The sequence below is a fragment of the Epinephelus lanceolatus genome, chromosome 10, assembly GCF_041903045.1.
Source record: "Epinephelus lanceolatus isolate andai-2023 chromosome 10, ASM4190304v1, whole genome shotgun sequence".
Classification (NCBI taxonomy): Eukaryota; Metazoa; Chordata; class Actinopteri; order Perciformes; family Serranidae; genus Epinephelus; species Epinephelus lanceolatus.
This window is the reverse complement of record NC_135743.1, coordinates 335,116-355,000: the sequence shown is the minus strand read 5'-3', so window position 1 is coordinate 355,000 and position 19,885 is coordinate 335,116. Positions and strand designations below refer to the sequence as shown.

General features: G+C 49.1%; 1 protein-coding gene across 2 annotated transcripts in view; it reads left to right on the top strand.

The window, feature by feature from the left end:
• ptpn23a (protein tyrosine phosphatase, non-receptor type 23, a) overlaps positions 1-19,680 on the top strand; it is a 26,486-nt gene extending 6,806 nt beyond the window's left edge. The window contains exons 3-24 of one of the 2 annotated variants that reach the window (XM_078171249.1): positions 226-353; positions 683-759; positions 4,756-4,805; positions 4,885-5,016; positions 5,175-5,255; positions 5,342-5,473; positions 5,580-5,627; positions 6,405-6,461; positions 9,282-9,340; positions 9,436-9,515; positions 9,752-9,866; positions 9,941-10,006; positions 10,503-10,648; positions 11,025-11,342; positions 11,512-11,666; positions 11,868-12,199; positions 13,679-16,055; positions 16,393-16,577; positions 16,685-16,789; positions 17,346-17,484; positions 17,901-18,020; positions 18,727-19,680. In XM_078171249.1, coding sequence (XP_078027375.1) covers positions 226-353; positions 683-759; positions 4,756-4,805; positions 4,885-5,016; positions 5,175-5,255; positions 5,342-5,473; positions 5,580-5,627; positions 6,405-6,461; positions 9,282-9,340; positions 9,436-9,515; positions 9,752-9,866; positions 9,941-10,006; positions 10,503-10,648; positions 11,025-11,342; positions 11,512-11,666; positions 11,868-12,199; positions 13,679-16,055; positions 16,393-16,577; positions 16,685-16,789; positions 17,346-17,484; positions 17,901-18,020; positions 18,727-19,302 — 5,478 coding nt within the window. In that variant the 3' untranslated portion in view covers positions 19,303-19,680. The remainder of the gene's footprint in view (positions 1-225; positions 354-682; positions 760-4,755; positions 4,806-4,884; positions 5,017-5,174; positions 5,256-5,341; positions 5,474-5,579; positions 5,628-6,404; positions 6,462-9,281; positions 9,341-9,435; positions 9,516-9,751; positions 9,867-9,940; positions 10,007-10,502; positions 10,649-11,024; positions 11,343-11,511; positions 11,667-11,867; positions 12,200-13,678; positions 16,056-16,392; positions 16,578-16,684; positions 16,790-17,345; positions 17,485-17,900; positions 18,021-18,726) is intronic. The other variant, XM_078171250.1, reaches the window with a different exon arrangement.
• The last annotated feature ends 205 nt before the right edge of the window (positions 19,681-19,885 follow it).

The following is a 19,885-nucleotide window of genomic DNA, read 5'->3' as shown; positions in this document are numbered from 1 at the left end:
TAGTGAGGTGTCTGACTGTTCATACGTCCTGACTGACAGGTGTCTACCAGGTGTAGTAGTGAGGGGTCTGACTGAGGGGCTGTAATCCTTCAGGCTGTTGTTGATCTGTTAAATAACATATTAAAGTGCAGTGAGTGGTTGAAGGTAAATTCAGGGGCTGACGTGTGTGTGTGTGTGTGTGTGTGTGTGTACGTGTGTACGTGTGTACGTGTGTGTGTTTGACAGAGCGCAGTAAACGTGACGAGGGATTTCGAGGGATGCAGCACACTGAGGAAATACTTCGGTCAGCTACATTACCTCCAGAGTCGAGTCCCCATGGGGACGGGACAGGAGGCTGCTGTCCCCATCTCATGGTAAGAGACACAGAGACATGAAGGTCTGAACTGTTATAGTGTTACGTCAGCTGTCTGTCCTGAGGGGACATGGACAGGTCTGTGTGTTTATAATGAAGGGATGTGTTCTAGCAGAATATATGATGATGTTTCCCTCTGTCTCAGACTGATCCTCTGTATGTGTGTGTGCTGTAATGTGAATAAACCTGTTAGTTAATCATTTGATGAATGATATGGTGTGGAAACAGTGGTCTGGTCTGATTTAGTGTCAGTAAGATGTTTCACACACCTCCTGACTGTATTTGATCTGTGTGTTGTTTAACAGAGTATTTTTATGTGTGTATGTGCAGGACTGAAATATTCTCTGGAAAAATCGTGGTCCATGACGACATCAGCTATGAGCAGGCCTGCATCCTCTACAATCTGGGTGAGTCAGTGCCTGTCTCATTTAAACTGATTTGCCATCATTGTTAGATACTGCAGACAGACAGCTCAGACTCACAGCATCAAACTCTTCTGTCAGTGGAAAAAAGTCAAAGCTCCAGTGTGACAGATTTAAGGAGAGCTAAGTTACAACCAGCTGAAACTTCTCCTGGTCAGAATTCCTTCAGTGTTGATTGCTGAGGAGCTGAATTATCCACAGAGGTCTCTTCTTCCTGTCTGAGACAGGCCGCTCGCTCAGCACCTGTTCATGTGTGCTCACCCTTTATCTCTGTTAACTTCAGATCCAGATGTTCAGGGGCTGAACTATCCACAGAGGTCTCTTCCTCTCAGAAACACACACACCAGCTCATTTACACCAGGAAACACTGTCAGTGTTTCTTTGATGCTGCTCATGTGGAGGAGCTGCAGATTATGAACACATGAATGTCTCTATCTAAAGTTAGTGTCTGGTTTGTCCGTTCTGGGCTACTGTAGAAACATGGCAGTGCAACATGGTGATCTCTGTAGACGAGGACCTGCTCCCTGTGTAGATATAAACGACTCATTCTGAGGTAATGCAATACGAGTTAACCTGAGAGACAGTGGAGCACAAAGGCTCCGGAGAAGAAGCCGAGTTAGTGACATGCAGTATGGCCGAGTTAGCAAGATGCAGTAATAGGACGAGAGAGAGAGAGAGACAGAGAGAGAGAGAGAGAGAGAGAGAGAGAGAGGGGGGGTGTATTGAGAAGGGTGTAGGGGGGAAGGTCTATGACATCATCAAAACCATGTACAGACATATGAAATGTGCTGTTAAAATTAACGACATGGAAACAGATTTCTTCCCCCAGAGTAGAGGAGTAAAACAGGGCTGCAGTCTCAGCCCCACCCTCTTCAACATTTATATCGATGAATTGGCCAAATCACTAGAACTATCTGACATCCCTGGTCTCACTCTGTCTGACACACAGGTTAAATGCCTACTTTTTGCAGATGATCTCATATTGCTGGCTCCATCAAATGAAGCACTACAACAGCAACTGGATCATCTGCAAACCTTCTGTCAGACCTGGGCCCTGACAGTTAATCTGGACAAAACCAAAATTATGATATTCCAGAAACGACCCAGGGGTCAGGGAGACCAAACCAGGTTTTTCCTGGGCTCTCATGAGGTGGAGCACACACACGACTACACATACTTAGGACTACACATCACGTCCACGGGAAACTTTAACCTGGCTGTTGATGATCTCAGAGAGAGGGGAAGAAGGGCTTTCTATGCTATAAAGAAATCTTCAAACATTAATATACCCATTAGAATCTGGCTCAAAATATTCAAATCTATAATTGAACCAATTATTCTGTATGGTAGTGAGGTGTGGGGTCCTCTTGCAAATCAAGATTTTGAAAAATGGGACAAACACCCCATCGAAATCCTGCATACAGAGATTTGCAAGAGCATCCTTAGAGTGCACAGGAACACCCCCAACAACGGGTGCCGAGCTGAGCTAGGCCAATTCCCCCTTTTAATTAGAATTCAAAAAAGAGCCATCAAATTTTATAAACACCTTAAAACAAGTGACCCCAACTCCTACCACTACAAAGCTCTGCAATGCCAAGAGGAGAGCATGGAGAAGAGCCCCCTCAGCCAGCTGGTCCTGAGGCTCAGCTCCTCTAACAGCACAAGGCCTCAGGACAGCCCTCACACAATCTGGACCCACCAAATTATAGAGAAACAAAAAGAACATTACATTAACTATTGGACATCGACCACAAAAATGCAAAGCAAACTTCAGTGTTATTTGGCTCTAAACAGACAGTACACGGTGGCAGAATATCTGAGCACCGTGACTGATGAGAAACTGAGGAAGACTTTGACCATGTACAGACTCAGTGACCACAGCTTGGCCATAGAGACGGGCAGACACAGGCAGACCTGGCTGCCCAGAGAGGACAGGTTGTGTGAGCTCTGTCCACACAGACAAGCGGAGACAGAGACACACTTCCTGTTGCACTGCAGCAAGTATGAACACATCAGAGCCGACTTCCTCTCAAAAATAAAACATAAAGTCACTGACTTTGATTCTCTGCCTGATCAAACTAAAATGCAACACATCCTTGGAGAGAACAGAGTCAGCAGCTTAGCAGCAGCAAAATATGTCAGGTTATGCCACAGCCTGAGGGACAACCATCACAACACCTGACACACCTGTCTATATTTACAGTCCTTGTAACTCACAACCTACATTTTTCTGTATTCATTTTTTTTCTATATTATATATTGGTATATTGTATTGTAGATTGGTGTATTTTGTATTATATATCATATATTTAATTTTTTTTTATATAGTTTTCTGACTTACTTTTTATTGCCTTTGGCAATATTGTTAATCTACAGTCATGCCAATAAAGCTTATTGAATTGAGAGAGAGAGAGAGAGAGAGAAGGAGAGAGAGAGAGAAGGAGAGAAGGTGCCCGGTGTATTATAGGGGGGTCCTCCGGCAGACTAGGCCTAAGTCAGCCTAACTAGGGGCTGGTACAGGGCAAGCCTGAGCCAGCCCTAACTATAAGCTTTATCAAAGAGGAAAGTCTTAAGTCTAGTCTTAAATGTGGAGACGGTGTCTGCCTCCCGGACCGTAACAGGAAGATGATTCCACAGGAGAGGAGCCTGATAGCTGAAGGCTCTGGCTCCTGATCTACTTTTGGAGACTTTAGGAACCACGAGTAACCCTGCGTTCTCAGAGCGCAGGGTTACTCGTGGTGGGATAATATGGCACTATGAGCTCTCTAAGATATGACGGAGCTTGACCATTTAGAGCTTTATAAGTTAACAGTAGGATTTTAAATTCAATTCTGGATTTTACAGGGAGCCAGTGCAGAGAAGCTAAAACAGGAGAAATATGATCTTGTTTCTTAGTTCCTGTTAGTACACGTGCTGCTGCATTCTGAATTAGCTGGAGAGTTTTTAAGGACTTACTAGAGCTACCTGATAATAGAGAGTTACAGTAATCCAGCCTTGAGGTAACAAAAGCGTGGACCACTAATACAAACATTAGATTGGATTTAAATGTGACACACTGGAGCTTTAAGAGTTTAGAGTTTGTTAAACAGAGAAGAAAATGGAGCAATATTCTCCAATATAGTATAGTAGTATATATAGTATATAGTATATGAGTTAATTAAAGGCTACAGGTGAGATGGTGCAGAGGTGTATGTGGTTGATTTCATTAAAGATGTGCTCACATTTCCCGACCCAGCTCAATAACACAATAATGTTAGAACGCCACAAATGAAGTAATCACAACATGTAGATTTTTCCCGTTAATATCAAATACATGAAGTACTAAAGTGAAACACATGGGAGCAAATAAATCAACTATCATGATGTGGAGCAGCTTGTGCCCAGGTAGGCCTGTGTTCTCAAACAGTATGACTCACAGTTCATTCAACAGAGATATCCTTTACATAATTCATGATGACACCATGTCGTCACAGAGACTTAATTCTTTGATTGGGCAGATTGATTTCAGCGTCCACTCTGCTCATCATCAATAACAGTGCATTTTTTAAAATTTAATTATCTTTTGATCAACCAATTAAACCTTTTAAAAGAATGTGTTGCATCAGCTCGTCCTCAGATTGTCAGTAACATTTTAAAATTTTAAACTCAATTAGTTTATGGTCACAAACAGCTGATTACTGACGTATGTCTCTGTAAGTCTGTGATTGCTTGTAAATGAAACACGTCTTAGGTGTGTTTGTGTTGAATGAATCAGATGAATCACTGACTGAACTCTGTGACGCGCTGGCCGTTTGCTCCTCTCATGATCAATCTGCTGATCAGTTTATTGATTCATGATTGATCAGTCAAGCCTCAGAAAGTGTCCATCAGATTCCTCTGTGTGGATCCAGAGGACGACGTCCTCAACTGATGTCTGACAGTCTGAAGACGTCAGATCTTTATGTCACTGTAACATCAGATAACTGTGTGGACTCTCTGCAGGAGCTCTGCACTCCATGTTGGGAGCCATGGATAACAGAGTGTCTGAGGAGGTAACACACAGACACACACACACACACACACACACACACACATACACAGAGTCCTGCTGACTGTCTGCTCTCTGTCCAGGGCATGAAGGTGTCCTGTACACACTTCCAGTGCTCAGCAGGAGCGTTTTCCTACCTGAGAGATCATTTCAGTCACAACTTCAGCGTGGACATGAGCCACCAGATCCTCAACCTCAACATCAACCTGATGCTGGTAGGTCTCTCTCTCTCTCTCTCTCTCTCTCTCTCTCTCTCTCTCTCTCACACACACACACACGCACACACACACACCACACACCACACACACACACACACACACACACCACCACCAACAAAGTCTCCTGGACCTGTGTCTGTCTGTCTGTCTCCCAGGGACAGGCTCAGGAGTGTCTTCTGGAGAAGTCCATGTTGGACAACAGGAAGAGTTTCCTGGTTGCTCGGATCAGCGCTCAGGTCGACCTCTGACATATGAATCCTGTTTATTGAAATGGTCTCGATGAGTCATTAACGTGTTGGTATGTGTGTCTGCGGTGCTGCAGGTGGTGGATTATTATAAGGAGGCGTGCAGGGCTCTGGAGAACTCGGAGACAGCGTCCATGCTGGGAAAGATTCAGAAAGACTGGAAGAAACTGGTTCAGATGAAGATCTACTACTTTGCTTCTATTGCACATGTGAGCGTGTTGACAGGAAGTTTGTGTGTGTGGGAACTCATGAACATGTCTGAACGTGTCTGTGTGTGTCGGCTACTGATCACAGTTCAGTTTCTTCTCTCCACAGCTTCACATGGGAAAACAGGCCGAGGAGCAGCAGAAGTACGGAGAGCGGGTACGACCAAACTTCACTGTCGGAGTTGTGACGTCTGTGGCTTAAATCAGTAAACACAGGGTCAACCTTTCCTTTCAACACATAACACACCGTACAGTGCCCAAGTGCTACGTCGCCTCAGGTCGCCAAACAGTATCACCTGATCACACCTGCTGAGAGGAAATAAGTCTCCGCAGCAGGAGACGGCGGTCGTCTGTATTCATCATTGAAAAAGGGAAACAGGAAGAGCGTCTTGATGCTAGTTAGCCAGTTAGCATATTAACAACACAATCAGAGCATATTTACCGTGCGCTAGTGAACAATAACACAAACCATCAGGAAACATTTCTGCTAAAGAGAAAAATAATCTGACCTCATGGAACAAGCTGGCGCTGAATCAGCCTGAAAAAAGACGATAAGGGCCGACAGTGCAGAACACACCGGGGGCGAGGAGGGCCACAGATGCTCAGCGACGGTCCAACATTAACCACCAGCTGACTGACGGCTTGGTGTGTCAGGGCTGTAATGTGTGCAACTTCCTGCCTCATTAACAGCTGTTAGTAAACAGGGTCAGAGGCTGCTGCTGACCTCTGACCCTGTTCAACAGTCTGACTCACCACAGTTTTTTGTTCTTGACTCCATTTTTCGGAAAAAGCTGCAACAGATTCAGTTATGTCACAGTGACGTCACACACTCATTAATGTAGTGTCCGTGTTGCAGTGATAGAAGCTGCTACTGATAAACGTCTCTCGGTTTTCTCTTCCTGTCGATGACTGATGCTCGTTGTGTTTCCAACAGCTGGCGTACCTGCAGAGCTCCTTGGACAAACTCACTGAAGCAATCAAGCTGGCCAAGGTAGGACGGAGCAACACCTGACTGACTGCATCATTTTAGGCCCTGTGTCCACTGACTGGATCATTTTAGGACCTGTGTCCACTGACTGCATCATTTTAGACACCTTGTCCACTGACTGCATCATTTTAGGACCTGTGTCCACTGACTGCATCATTTTAGGACCTGTGTCCACAGACTGGATCATTTTAGGACCTGTGTCCACAGACTGGATCATTTTAGGACCTGTGTCCACAGACTGGATCATTTTAGGCCCTGTGTCCACTGACTGGATCATTTTAGGACCTGTGTCCACTGACTGCATCATTTTAGGACCTGTGTCCACAGACTGCATCATTTTAGGCCCTGTGTCCACTGACTGGATCATTTTAGGACCTGTGTCCACTGACTGCATCATTTTAGGACCTGTGTCCACTGACTGCATCATTTTAGACACCTTGTCCACTGACTGGATCATTTTAGGACCTGTGTCCACTGACTGCATCATTTTAGGCCCTGTGTCCACTGACTGGATCATTTTAGGACCTGTGTCCACTGACTGGATCATTTTAGGCCCTGTGTCCACTGACTGCATCATTTTAGGACCTGTGTCCACTCACTGGATCATTTTAGGACCTGTGTCCACAGACTGGATCATTTTAGGCCCTGTGTCCACTGACTGCATCATTTTAGGACCTGTGTCCACTGACTGCATCATTTTAGGCCCTGTGTCCACTGAATGGATCATTTTAGGACCTGTGTCCACTGACTGCATCATTTTAGGACCTGTGTCCACTGACTGGATCATTTTAGGACCTGTGTCCACTGACTGCATCATTTTAGACACCTTGTCCACTGACTGGATTATTTTAGGACTTGTGTCCACTGACTGCATCATTTTAGGACCTGTGTCCACTGACTGGATCATTTTAGGCCCTGTGTCCACTGACTGCATCATTTTAGGACCTGTGTCCACTGACTGGATCATTTTAGGCCCTGTGTACACTGACTGGATCATTTTAGGACCTGTGTCCACTGACTGGATCATTTTAGGCCCTGTGTCCACTGACTGCATCATTTTAGGCCATGTGTCCACTGACTGCATCATTTTAGGACCTGTGTCAACTCACTGGATCATTTTAGAACCTGTGTCCACAGACTGCATCATTTTAGAACCTGTGTCTACTGACTGCATCATTTTAGGACCTGTGTCCACTGACTGGATCATTTTAGGCCCTGTGTCCACTGACTGCATCATTTTAGAACCTGTGTCCACTGACTGCATCATTTTAGAACCTGTGTCCACGGACTGCATCATTTTAGGACCTGTATCCACGGACTGCATCATTTTAGAACCTGTGTTCACTGACTGGATCATTTTAGGCCCTGTGTCCACTGACTGGATCATTTTAGGCCCTGTGTCCACAGACTGCATCGTTTTAGGACCTGTGTCCACTGACTGCATCATTTTAGGCCCTGTGTCCACTGACTGGATCATTTTAGGACCTGTGTCCACAGACTGCATCATTTTAGGACCTGTGTCCACTGACTGGATCATTTTAGAACCTGTGTCCACTGACTGCATCATTTTAGAACCTGTGTCCACAGACTGGATCATTTTAGAACCTGTGTCCACTGACTGCATCATTTTAGGCCCTGTGTCCACTGACTGCATCGTTTTAGGACCTGTGTCCACTGACTGGATCATTTTAGGCCCTGTGTCCACAGACTGGATCATTTTAGAACTTGTGTCCACTGACTGCATCATTTTAGGCCCTGTGTCCACAGACTGCATCGTTTTAGGACCTGTGTCCACTGACTGCATCATTTTAGGCCCTGTGTCCACAGACTAGATCATTTTAGGACCTGTGTCCGCAGACTAGATCATTTTAGGACCTGTGTCCACTGACTAGATCATTTTAGAACCTGTGTCCACTGACTGCATCATTTTAGAACCTGTGTCCACAGACAGCATCGTTTTAGGACCTGTGTCCACTGACTGGATCATTTTAGGACCTGTGTCCACTGACTGGATCATTTTAGACACCTTGTCCACTGACTGCATCATTTTAGGACCTGTGTCCACTGACTGGATCATTTTAGGCCCTGTGTCCACTGACTGGATCATTTTAGGGCTGTATGTATGTTTTGTTTCTATGACGACAGTAACGTTAGCTAGGTATCTAAGACAACACAACGCTAACAGAGGGTTGACCACATCGTCACAAAGTGTGCAGAGATAAAAGCACATCGTCAGCTGATCTGCTCCTACAGATGAGCTTCTCTGTCTGTTGCTGTGACAGTGTCTGCCTGATGTACCTCAGTGTCACCGCTCTGATTGGTTCAGAGATTTTAAACGAGAAGCGCTCGGAGCGTCAGCGGAACATTAAATCCAGAGCACTCTGAGAAAATACGCCGTGGCTGTGCCACTTTTTCTTCAGGCAGCAGCATACAGCCACAAACACTCTGTCCTCAGAGGAACAGTTGTAAAAAGACATCTTGTCTGTGTGGACACAGGCCCTCAGTGTCTCTGTAACATGTCCTCTCAGTGTTTCCCTCCAGAACTGAAGTGTCCTCCATCTTGTCTGTGTGGACACAGGCCCTCAGTGTCTCTGTAACATGTCCTCTCAGTGTTTCCCTCCAGAACTGAAGTGTCCTCCATCTTGTCTGTGTGGACACAGGCCCTCAGTGTCTCTGTAACATGTCCTCTCAGTGTTTCCCTCCTGAACTGAAGTGTCCTCCATCTTGTCTGTGTGGACACAGGCCCTCAGTGTCTCTGTAACATGTCCTCTCAGTGTTTCCCTCCTGAACTGAAGTGTCCTCCATCTTGTCTCGGTCCGACAGGGTCAGCCTGACAGCGTGCAGGAGGCCTTGAGATTCACCATGGACGTGATCGGAGGAAAGTGAGTGACACAGTTTGTCATGTAGAGTCACTGCTGACCAGTCTGAGTGTTAAAGTGTTCACTGTGACCTCTGACCTGTGACCTTTGACCTGCAGGTTTAATTCAGCCAAAAAGGACAATGACTTCATCTATCATGAGACGGTTCCTTCTCTGGAGTCTCTGGCCTCAGTCAAAGGTGTGTGTGTGTGTGTGTGTGTGTGTGTGTGTGTGTGTGTGTGTGTGTGTGTGTGTGTGTGTGCGCACGCGCGCGTGACTCAGCAGGTTTCACCATTTAAACTGTATCATGGATCATGTTGTTTCTAACTGCAGTCATAGGTCTGTCTGTCTCTTTCTCTCTCTGTCTGTCTCTCTGTGTGTCTCTGTCTGTCTGTCTGTCTGTCTCTGTCTCTCTGTGACTCTGTGTCCCCCTAGGTGCCCCACTGGTGAAGGCTCTCCCAGTTAACCCCACTGACCCCACCGTTACTGGACCCGACCTGTTTGCCAAGCTGGTCCCGATGGCTGCACATGAAGCGTCCTCGTTGTACAGGTGAGACGCCTCCATCAGAGGACGCAGAGTGTTTCCATCCACCATCAGAGCTGATGATTGTTCTGTCTGTGCAGTGAGGAAAAGGCCAAGCTGCTGAGAGACGTCATGGTCAAGATCGAGAGCAAGAACGAAACACTGGAGTGAGTACACCAGAGGGACGGTGTGTTCAGGAGCGCCTCTGGAAAACTTAAGTCTGTGACAGCTCTCGTCTCAATGTTTAAATTATAATGAGCTAGACTGTTACTGATCATCAGGAAATCTGTGAGGGTCTCAGGAGAGTCTGTCTGTCTGTCTGTCTGTCTGTAAGGTGAACTCAGTGTTGCTCACACACTGGACCTGTGACTTTAAAAAGATGATGATGAAGAAGTGATGATGAAATTATAACATTAATAAACTGTCAGACTGAATGACAGACCTCACTCTCTGTAACACACACACACACACACACACACACACACACACAGAATTAATAACCTGTATTATCTTGATGTGATCAGATCAGTTTTCTGGACTCTGAACTTGATGCTGAAACTTTAGTGACGTATTGAGAGAAACAGATTTGGTTTTTAAACTGGACCCTGTGTGTGTGTGTGTGTGTGTGTGTGTGTGTGTGTGTGTGTGTGTGTGGTCCTGCAGGCAGTTCATGGACTCTCTGGGTTTGGAGCCAGAGTCGGTGGATAACCTGGACTTGTACAGTCACATTCCTCCGGTCCTGATGGAGAAGTGTGCTGCTCTTAGCGTCCGACCAGACACCGTCAAGAGCCTCATCCAGTCCATGCAGGGTCAGTGTGCACACACGCACGCACACACTAAAACACACACGATACTATGACTGTTAAAGTCAAGAAGTGGTGATGTTTGATGTAACTGTCTTTAATGAGCTCAAATGAACAAACAGCCATCTGAGGATAAAACACGTTAACGATTAATTATAAAAACGTCTCCATGGTAACCATGTTTAAAGTTCTCCGAAAATGCGACTGTAGAAGAGACACTGCGCCGTACACACACACACACACACACACACACACACACACACACACACACACACAGCTTATTGAACTGTTTCATTTGACATAATTTCCAAAACCCACACAGTAAAGACAGAACTTCTTCTCAGTGCTGTGTGTGTGAATCCTGCCTGTGTCTCCACTGCAGGACTCTCTGGTGTCTTTACTGATGTGGAGTCTTCACTGAAGGAGATCAGAGATGTCCTGGAGGCAGATGAGGCCGGCCAGCGGGCCCTTCAGGAGGTTGGTGGCCCCGCTGCAGGCGAGGTGCACCTGGCGACTCAGGCCCAGGCTCTGGCTGAGGTCCGCAGGGACCTGGAGAAATACATGGAGGCCCATGAGAAGGCCAGCTTCACCAACACGGAGCTCCACCGGGCCATGAACCTGCACATCAGCAACCTGCGTCTGCTGGGGGGGCCACTGGACAGTCTGAAGGAGGCCCTGCCCTGCCCCCAGCTCAGCGAAGGTAAGGCCGTGTGTGAACCTGTATGTGTCGGTCAGATGGCGTTCACACTGGGGGGTCATGTTAGACAGACGAGTCTGACGGGTTTTATTGATAATGAAGTGCAGCAACAAGTCTGTCTCATGTTACCATCCCTGTGTGTGTGTGTGTGTGTGTGTGTGTGCATGCTCAGAGGAGGTAGCAGGGCTGCAGTGTATGAAGCGGATCCTGGGGAAGGTTCAGGAAATGAGGGAACAGAGAGCCTCTTTGGAGAAACAGCTCCGTGACCTCATCCAGCAGGACGACATCACCTCCACCCTCGTCACCACAGAGCGGGCGGACATGAAGGTATGATGGTCCACACTGAACATGAAGGTATGATGGTCCACGCTGAACATGAAGGTACGATGGTCCACACTGAGCTTTCATACTGCAGCAGCTTCAGGAAATAGTCTTCTCCAGACACTGGGTGTTTCCTGTCAGCTTTGTAGATGTGGTCATACGTGATTGGTGTGAGTGTGATCCCTCTGACTGTCTGTATCCTTGCAGCGTATATTTGAGGAGCAGCTGAAGAAGTATGAGCAGGTGAAGGTGTACATCGACCAGAACCTGGCAGCTCAAGAGAACATCCTGAAGGCCCTGACGGAGGCCAACGTCCAGTACGCCTCGGTGCGTAAGGGCCTGAGCCAGACGGAGCAGCAGTGGAACAGCACGGTCCAGGGCCTGGTGGGCTCGTACGAAGCCTATGAGGACCTGATGAAGAAGTCTCAGGAGGGGAAGGAGTTCTACGACGACTTGGAGGCCAAAGCATCGCGTCTGCTGGAGAGAGCCAAGACTCTGTGTCAGAGCAGGGCCGAGGAGAGGAGGCCGATCCTGGAGAAGTAAGACTCAGACCAGCAGCTGCCCTCACATCTGTACTGCTGAATTATAATGACTTTTCTGTAATATTTCCCCATGACTTTATATAAACAGTTTATATCCATACAGCCACACATGAGTAAATTACACACACACGCATGCGTGCGCACACACACACACACACACACACACACACACACACACACAGCAGGTGCCTGCTGCAGCTGTTTTCTCTCCTCACTCATCAGACATTCACACATACGTCACAGAACATCAAGGACAGGACATCAAGGTTTATTTCTGTTACACAACCCACTTACGTCACTTCTGCTGTAGAGTTGTAAATTAATCGTCAATAATCCATGTTTTATAATGAGGGAATGAGGGAGGCCTAAGTGTGATAAATTAGTGGCACGGGCGCTATTAACAGCCGCAGCCGTGCATGATGGTCATGCATAATCTGTAAAAGAACCAGGCCGCTGTGAGACAGTCTGTAAAACTGCACTTCTCCTTCTCTGCCGTATTTTTATTCAACAGGTCTCATGAGCGGTGGAGCGGGCACAGATGTCAATATGCAAACTGATTAAAGGGTGGTACTGCATCAATTTGTGTCTCACTGTGTGAGAGTAAAGACTAAGACATTGGTGCACGTGAGGCTTTATGAATCCATAAGCTCCATAAATTTGACATCCGGGCCTAAAGAGACCTTCAGATAACTTTATCAAGCAGCCGGCGGGTCAGGCAGCAGAGTCTCCGTAACCATGGCAACGATGATGCTGAGTGACAGACCTGTCATTATGTGACATTCTCCACCATGTCTGGTGAAACTCTTGTTTTTTTTTTTTTTAAGATATTTTTTTGGGCTTTTTAGCCTTTAATGTATAGGACAGACAAGTGTGAAGGGGGGAGAGAGAGAGGGAGTGACATGAAGCAAAGGGCCACGGGCTGGAGTCGAACCCGGGCCGCTGCAGCAACAGCCTTGTACATGGGGCGCATGCTCTACCACTAAGCCATCGACGCCCCGGTGAAACTCTTGGTTAAATATATCTCATGTCATTCCCAGCGTGTGAAAACACAGTTTCTGCAGCTGAGTACTGTGTGCACAGAAACACGGGACAAACTGTGTCCTGTGTTGACTCAATATGGGAAGACCCCGTTTTATACAGGACAGGTGTCTACATGTCTCAGAGTGGCGCTGGTGTCAGTCACATGACTCATCCTCAGTTTTATTATCGAGTGAGATTTACAGTTGTGACTTTCAAAAAGGAAATAAATGTTTCTCATTTCTCTAATTTCAGAGACTTTTCTTATTCTCTGTTATATTACTGTTGTCCTTAAATAAAGCTGAAGTAATGTAATGAAAACATGCAGTATCTCTTATCCAGTCACTTCATTAATCACCAGAATAATCGATAGAATACTCGTTTAATAAAAGAATCAATAGCTGCAGCCCTGAACTCGTATTTAACCCCTGGTGTTCCTGTTGTTTGTGTCGTCCTCAGAGAGAGTCAGAAGAAGCCTCCAGCTCGGCCCACAGCTGCCAAGCCTACCTTAAAGCCAAAGTCTTCTGACGTGGACTCGGCCTGTTCCAGCCTTGAGGACCCAGAGTTGGCCCAGCTCAGTGCGGCCATCTTGGCGTTGGGGGGCGACCTCCCCGAGGAGCTCCGCAGCCTCCCTCCTGACATTCCCTCCTTCCCCACAGCCGCAGCTCGCCTGCCCGGTCCTGAAGCCTTCATCCCCCCTCCTGGCAGCAGCTCTCTGCCGTGGCCCGCTGCTCCTGCCGCTGCCCTCCCCCGCTTCCCCGCCAACCTCCCCCCTCCAGAGCTGCTTGCACGCATCGCTCAGTTTCCTACAGCCGGGCCTCTGCCCCGCCCACCCCTCCCTCAGATCAACCCACAGATACCTCCACAGTTACCCCCCCAGGCAGCTGTGTCAGGTTATCGGCCCCCCCCTCCTCAAGCCCCCCAGCCTGGCCCCATGGCCCCCGCCCCAGTCCGACCCTCCACCACCACTGTGGACAGCATCCAGGCCCCCATCCCCAGCTATGCCCCCACACCACACCACCCTGTCCCTCCTGCAGCCTCAACGGGCTACATTGTCCCCCCCCAGATGGGGGCCTACCCCCAGTTCATGCCCATTCAAGGCCCAGCACAGACTCCCGCCTCCCATCCTCAGCAGCCAAAGCAGCCGCAGCCGTACCCTCAGCCCGTCGGGCAGATGCTGCCTCAGGGCTACCAGCCTGGACCGAGGGCTGTTCCTGCCCCCCCCCCTCACCTCCAGGCTCAGCAGGCCTTCCCCCATGGATACATGCCCCCCCAGTACCAGCAGCCATTCCCAGGTCAGCTGCAGCCTCATCAACAGAATGGCTATCAGCCTCAGATTCCCCAAAATTACCAGCCTCCGCGGGGCTACGCCCCACAGCAGCACCCCCACATGATGCCACGCCCCCCCCAAACTGTACACCCTCACATACCCCCCACCTCTCAGCCAGCACCGCCTGTATCTCAGCCCTACCTGCCCCACTCCCACCAGCAGATGCCCCCTGGACTCCCCCACCAACACATGCTGCCACAGCAGCCCCCCAGTGCCCCGCAGATCCCCCCCCACCCACGGATGCAGATCCCTGCTGGTTCCCGCCCCCAGATGCCCCCCAGCAGTCAGCCAGTGCCTCCAGTGTCTCAGAACTACATGCCCCCCCCCAGCAGTCAGCCCATTGGCCCCCCCCTGCACCCACAGCTGCCTCCAGCCTCTCAGCCTCACATGGTCCACCTGCCCCCACAGCACCACCCCCACCCTGGACAGCCCCCGCTCCCAAACATGCCCCAGCAGCCAATGAGGATGCCCAGCCAGACGCAGGCTCCGCCCCCTCACTCTGGGGGAGTGTGTTACCCTGGGGGGGCTCCACTGATGCCTCAGCAGCCTCTGGCTCCGCAGCCTGCAGCTCCTCAACAACCTGCGGCTCCTCTCCCGATGAGCCACGCCCCCCAGCCCTCTGCTCTGTACCCCCCTGCTCCTGGAGCTAACGGACCTCCCACTGCCCCCCAGCAGCCTGCCGCCATGGGCACCCATGGTCCACACATGATCCAGCCCTCTCCTTCAGCTGCCCCACCGCCAAACACTGTCCCTCCTTCCCCTTCACCGTCCCCCTCCCCATCTCCCTCCCCAGGCCCCTCCTCTCTGAGTCTGAACCCCCAGCAGAGACCCACAGCTGCCCCCACCCCTGGAGGTACGGCTCCACCCACTCTTCCATCTCCATCTGCCGTCTCTCCCTCCACGTCGCTGTTTCAGCGCCAGAATTCGAGCACAGATGACCTCCTCTCGTCGAGCCCTGAGAGCCAACCAGGAGGCACCAAGGCCCCCACCAACGTCCTCCAGCCCACCAAAGCCGATCCCCAGGATGGCGAGCGGCGGAAGAAGAGCTCCCAGGGCGTTCTCCTGATCCAGGGTGACCCGTACCAGGCACCAGAGCGTGTGGCCCGTCTTCATGGTGACCTGGAACGTTACAGAGCGCAGGTGGATTCCCTAGAGCAGCCGTCAGAGAGTGAGGGCGGCCTGTCGGTGCTGGACGCTCGCTGGAAGGAGCTCCAGGATCAGCAGGAGAAGGATGCACGCCAACTGTCCATCGCCATTGCCCGCTGCTACACCATGAAGAACCGTCACCAGGACGTCATGCCCTATGACCTGAACCGCGTGGTACTGCAGTCCGGCAAAGACGACTACATCAACGCCAGTTATGTGGAGGACCTGTCGCCGTACTGCCCACGTCTCATCGCCACGCAGGCTCCGCTCACCGGCACGGCTGCCGACTTCTGGCTGATGGTGTACGAGCAGAAGGTGTCGCTGGTGGTCATGCTGGTTTCAGAACAGGAACTGGAAAAGGTACTGGTCTTAGCTGAGTCTGTACTGGTGACGACATGATTAAAAAGTTTATTTAAAACATGTTTATTTAACCCTTTCGTATCACCAATACTGATGATGTAACAAGTGGCGTCCCGTTTCCCAGGTTAAAGTTTTAGACTCCTACTGTTGAGGCTCCATTCTGAGGGGCTGCTGCTCAGTGGAGGGGTCTATATAATGAGGCGTAGGGACACAGAGGAGAACTAGGATCAAACTTGTCGTTATAAAAGAGGATGAGTTGTGTGTTTCTCTGCAGATACGCACTCGGCACTTCCTGTTATATCTGTGTTTTTAATGTTGTCTCTTCCGTGTCTCTCAGGGAAAGGTTGTTCGCTACTTCCCAACGGAGCGCGGCCAGCAGCTCTCTCAGGGACCAATCACACTCAGCCTCACCACGCAAAAGATGACGCCGACTCATGTGGAGCGCATGATCAGCCTGCAGTACCGTGACCAGAGCCTGAAGCGCACCGTCGTCCATCTGCAGTTCACCTCGTGGCCCGAGCTGTGAGTCACTTCCTGTTACGTTGTTGTCAGTGTGGCGTGTCAAATGATGAAGAAACAGAAAGATGTGTTTTTATTCTGACCTCATCGTCTTTTCCTGTCGTCATCAGAGGTCTTCCTGACAGCAAGAGCAGCCTGCTGAGATTTATCCAGGAAGTTCATGGACACTACCTCCACCAGAGGCCCCTACACACACCTGTGGTGGTGCACTGCAGGTGAGTGGACACTACCTCCACCAGAGGCCCCTACACACACCTGTGGTGGTGCACTGCAGGTGAGTGGACACTACCCCCACCAGAGGCCCCTACACACACCTGTGGTGGTGCACTGCAGGTGAGTGGACACTACCTCCACCAGAGGCCCCTACACACACCTGTGGTGGTGCACTGCAGGTGAGTGGACACTACCCCCACCAGAGGCCCCTACACACACCTGTGGTGGTGCACTGCAGGTGGGTGTGTCCTCACAGGTGAAGCTGGTCACACTCTGGCATCAGTTAAATGTTTGATACAACAGTGACAGATACCTGTGAGGGTCCCTGAGGGGTCTGAGCTCATGGCCCCTGAGCCAAATCTGCCATTCTGCTGAATATCTGATGAATATTTTAAAGACTTTTTCATAAATATTGCCAGAGTGTCCTGTGACCATATTTGGAGGCAGCTGTTCATATAAACTCTGTGGTAAAATGAATCTGAAATCCAGCTGTTTAATGCTGTAAGCCCCTCCCCTTGAGCCAGAATAAAACCCAACTGTGAACTCTGTGTGTCTCAGCTCGGGCGTGGGACGTACTGGCGCCTTCTGTCTGCTGTACGCGGCGCTGCAGGAACTGGAGGCAGGAAACGGGATCCCAGACCTCCCAGTGCTGGTGAAGAAGATGAGACAGCAGAGGAAGAACATGCTGCAGGAGAAGGTCAGACACTCGCATACATTACCACTCACATTTATTTCACAGTGACATCAGAAGACCTCCTGGTGGCTGATGGGAGATCAGAGGGTTTTCTGACTGATGATGGAGGAAGTGATGTCATGTTGATCAGGTTACCGAGTGACTGTCTGTCTGAGCTCAACAGTGTGACCCAGGAGTCACACAGGTGAACTCAGCTGTCACTCATGACTCAGTCAGAGCTGTGTCTGCAGCTCCACCTGACTCAGAGTGCTTCTGTTACAGATAAAACTTTATTGATATCTCTGTGTCTGCAGCTGCACCTGACTCAGAGTGCTTCTGTTAAAGATAAAACTTTATTGATATCTCTGTGTCTGCAGCTGCACCTGACTCAGAGTGCTTCTGTTACAGATAAAACTTTATTGATATCTCTGTGTCTGCAGCTGCACCTGAAGTTCTGCTATGAGGCCGTGTTGAAGCACGCTGAGCACGTCCTTCAGAGACATGGCATCTCCACTGCCACTGCCGCCTGCAGCAGGAACACCAACTCTGCAGCCACAAAGGTCTGTCTCTGTCCCTCTGTTAACCCTTTCAGCACATGTGACCAACAGTATCCCACAATCCCCTGCACAGAGCCGGAGACATCATGTGACAGATGGTTTCTACAACATGAACCTGCTTCACCAGGCTGTGTTCTCTTTATTAACCATCAGCGGTTAACTTCCTGTTTCCTCATAAAATCTGACCATAGAGGAAATAAACTGAAAGCAGACAAACGTCACAGCTGATCATTCTGTTCCTTTAGCAGTCCAACTTATAATTATATTTACTTATTCACATATTTACATATTCACAAATCTACATATTTACAGTAACCGGACATGTAGCTGTTAAAAATCATATTATAACTCTTAAGTTCTTATTTGACGTCTGAACGTGTTGACTCGTTCTCACTTTAGTTTTAATGTTTTGTTGTTTTGTTGTTTTTCTCTCCTGATTGTTTCAAAGGAACTCTGGGAGTTGTGGTCAGATGAGGTACAGGTTCTCTCTGTCAGTAGAGTCCAGTTAGAGTTTAGTTGGAGTTTATTTAAACTTTAAACTTTATTAAACTTTAAATTAACTTTATTTAAACTTCATTTCAACTTTATTTAAACTTCATTAAACGTTAAATAAAGTTTAAATAAATAATTTAATTTAAAGTTTGTTTAAAGTTCAGTAATTTCATTTTCTGTCTCTTTCTGTCCAAACGTCCGTCCCTCGTCTCCGCAGCCTTACTCGAGACAGGAGTCCCAGCAGGACATTGTCCTTGGCGGCGATATGCCCATCAGCTCGATCCAAGCCACCATCGCCAAGCTGAGCATCCGGCCGCCCAGCGCCACAGACCCCACCATGGAGGAGCAGGCGGGCACCGTCTTTCCCAACCTGGACTCTCTGGGTGACGTCCAGCAGCTGCAGGACCCCTCTCCCCCCGCAGACCCCGCCTCGTCTTTCAGCCCACCCCTCAGCTCCCCTGCCCACTCTCCACCCCCACCACCACCCAACGGTGTGGACACTACCTCCCCCTCAACGCCACCGGCCTCCAACCACCAGCCGGTCCTGGAGGCTGCGCCCAGCGTCAGCCCGCCTCCTGCCTCTTCTGCTCCGGCGCCTTCGTCCCTGGAGCTGCTGGCCTCTCTGGCGCCTGAGGCCTTCTCCATGGAGGGAGGTGGCAAAGGGAAGCAGCGTGTGACCAAGCAGAGCTTCCTGCAGCCGGCAGAGGGTCAGGGTCTCCATGGGACTCGAGCGGAGGAAGGGGACGACCCACTCAGCAGCCTAGACCCACTCTGGAGCCTCAGCAAGCGCTGAGACAAGTCGCCGACTTCACCGCCAGGTGCCAGCGAAGGCCTGTTGCTGTAATGTGAGTCACATGTTAGCGGTGATGATGTCACGATATGCCTGGTGACGGACGGTAGGCTGACGTTTGATCTTCTTCTGGGACCAGAACACTATGCACTGTCGCTCTGCTGCTTCTCTGTCTGCACTCCCACCTGGATTCCCAGCATGCACTGCTCTCCCACAGGGTGTCTGATGGACAGCTGTAACTCAATCAGTTGTCATGGTAACATGGAGCAGCACGTCCTCATTTCTGTTTCTGCATCTCTGTAAATAACTGAAATAATCCACGTGTCACTAATCAGCCGCCATTATTGTACAAATCTGAATAAATCCACAGATGGACGACAATCAACGTCTCTTTATTTAAACATATTACTGAACAAACAATATTTGTTTAAATGTTAAATAAATTATTACAAACAAATCTGTTAGAAATATTAATAATTCAGATCCAAAACTGCTCACATGGTACAGTCCAAACCACCTGATCTCTACCTGTGTAGGTGGTACAATCCCAAACCACCTGATCTCTACCTGTGTAGGTGGTACAATC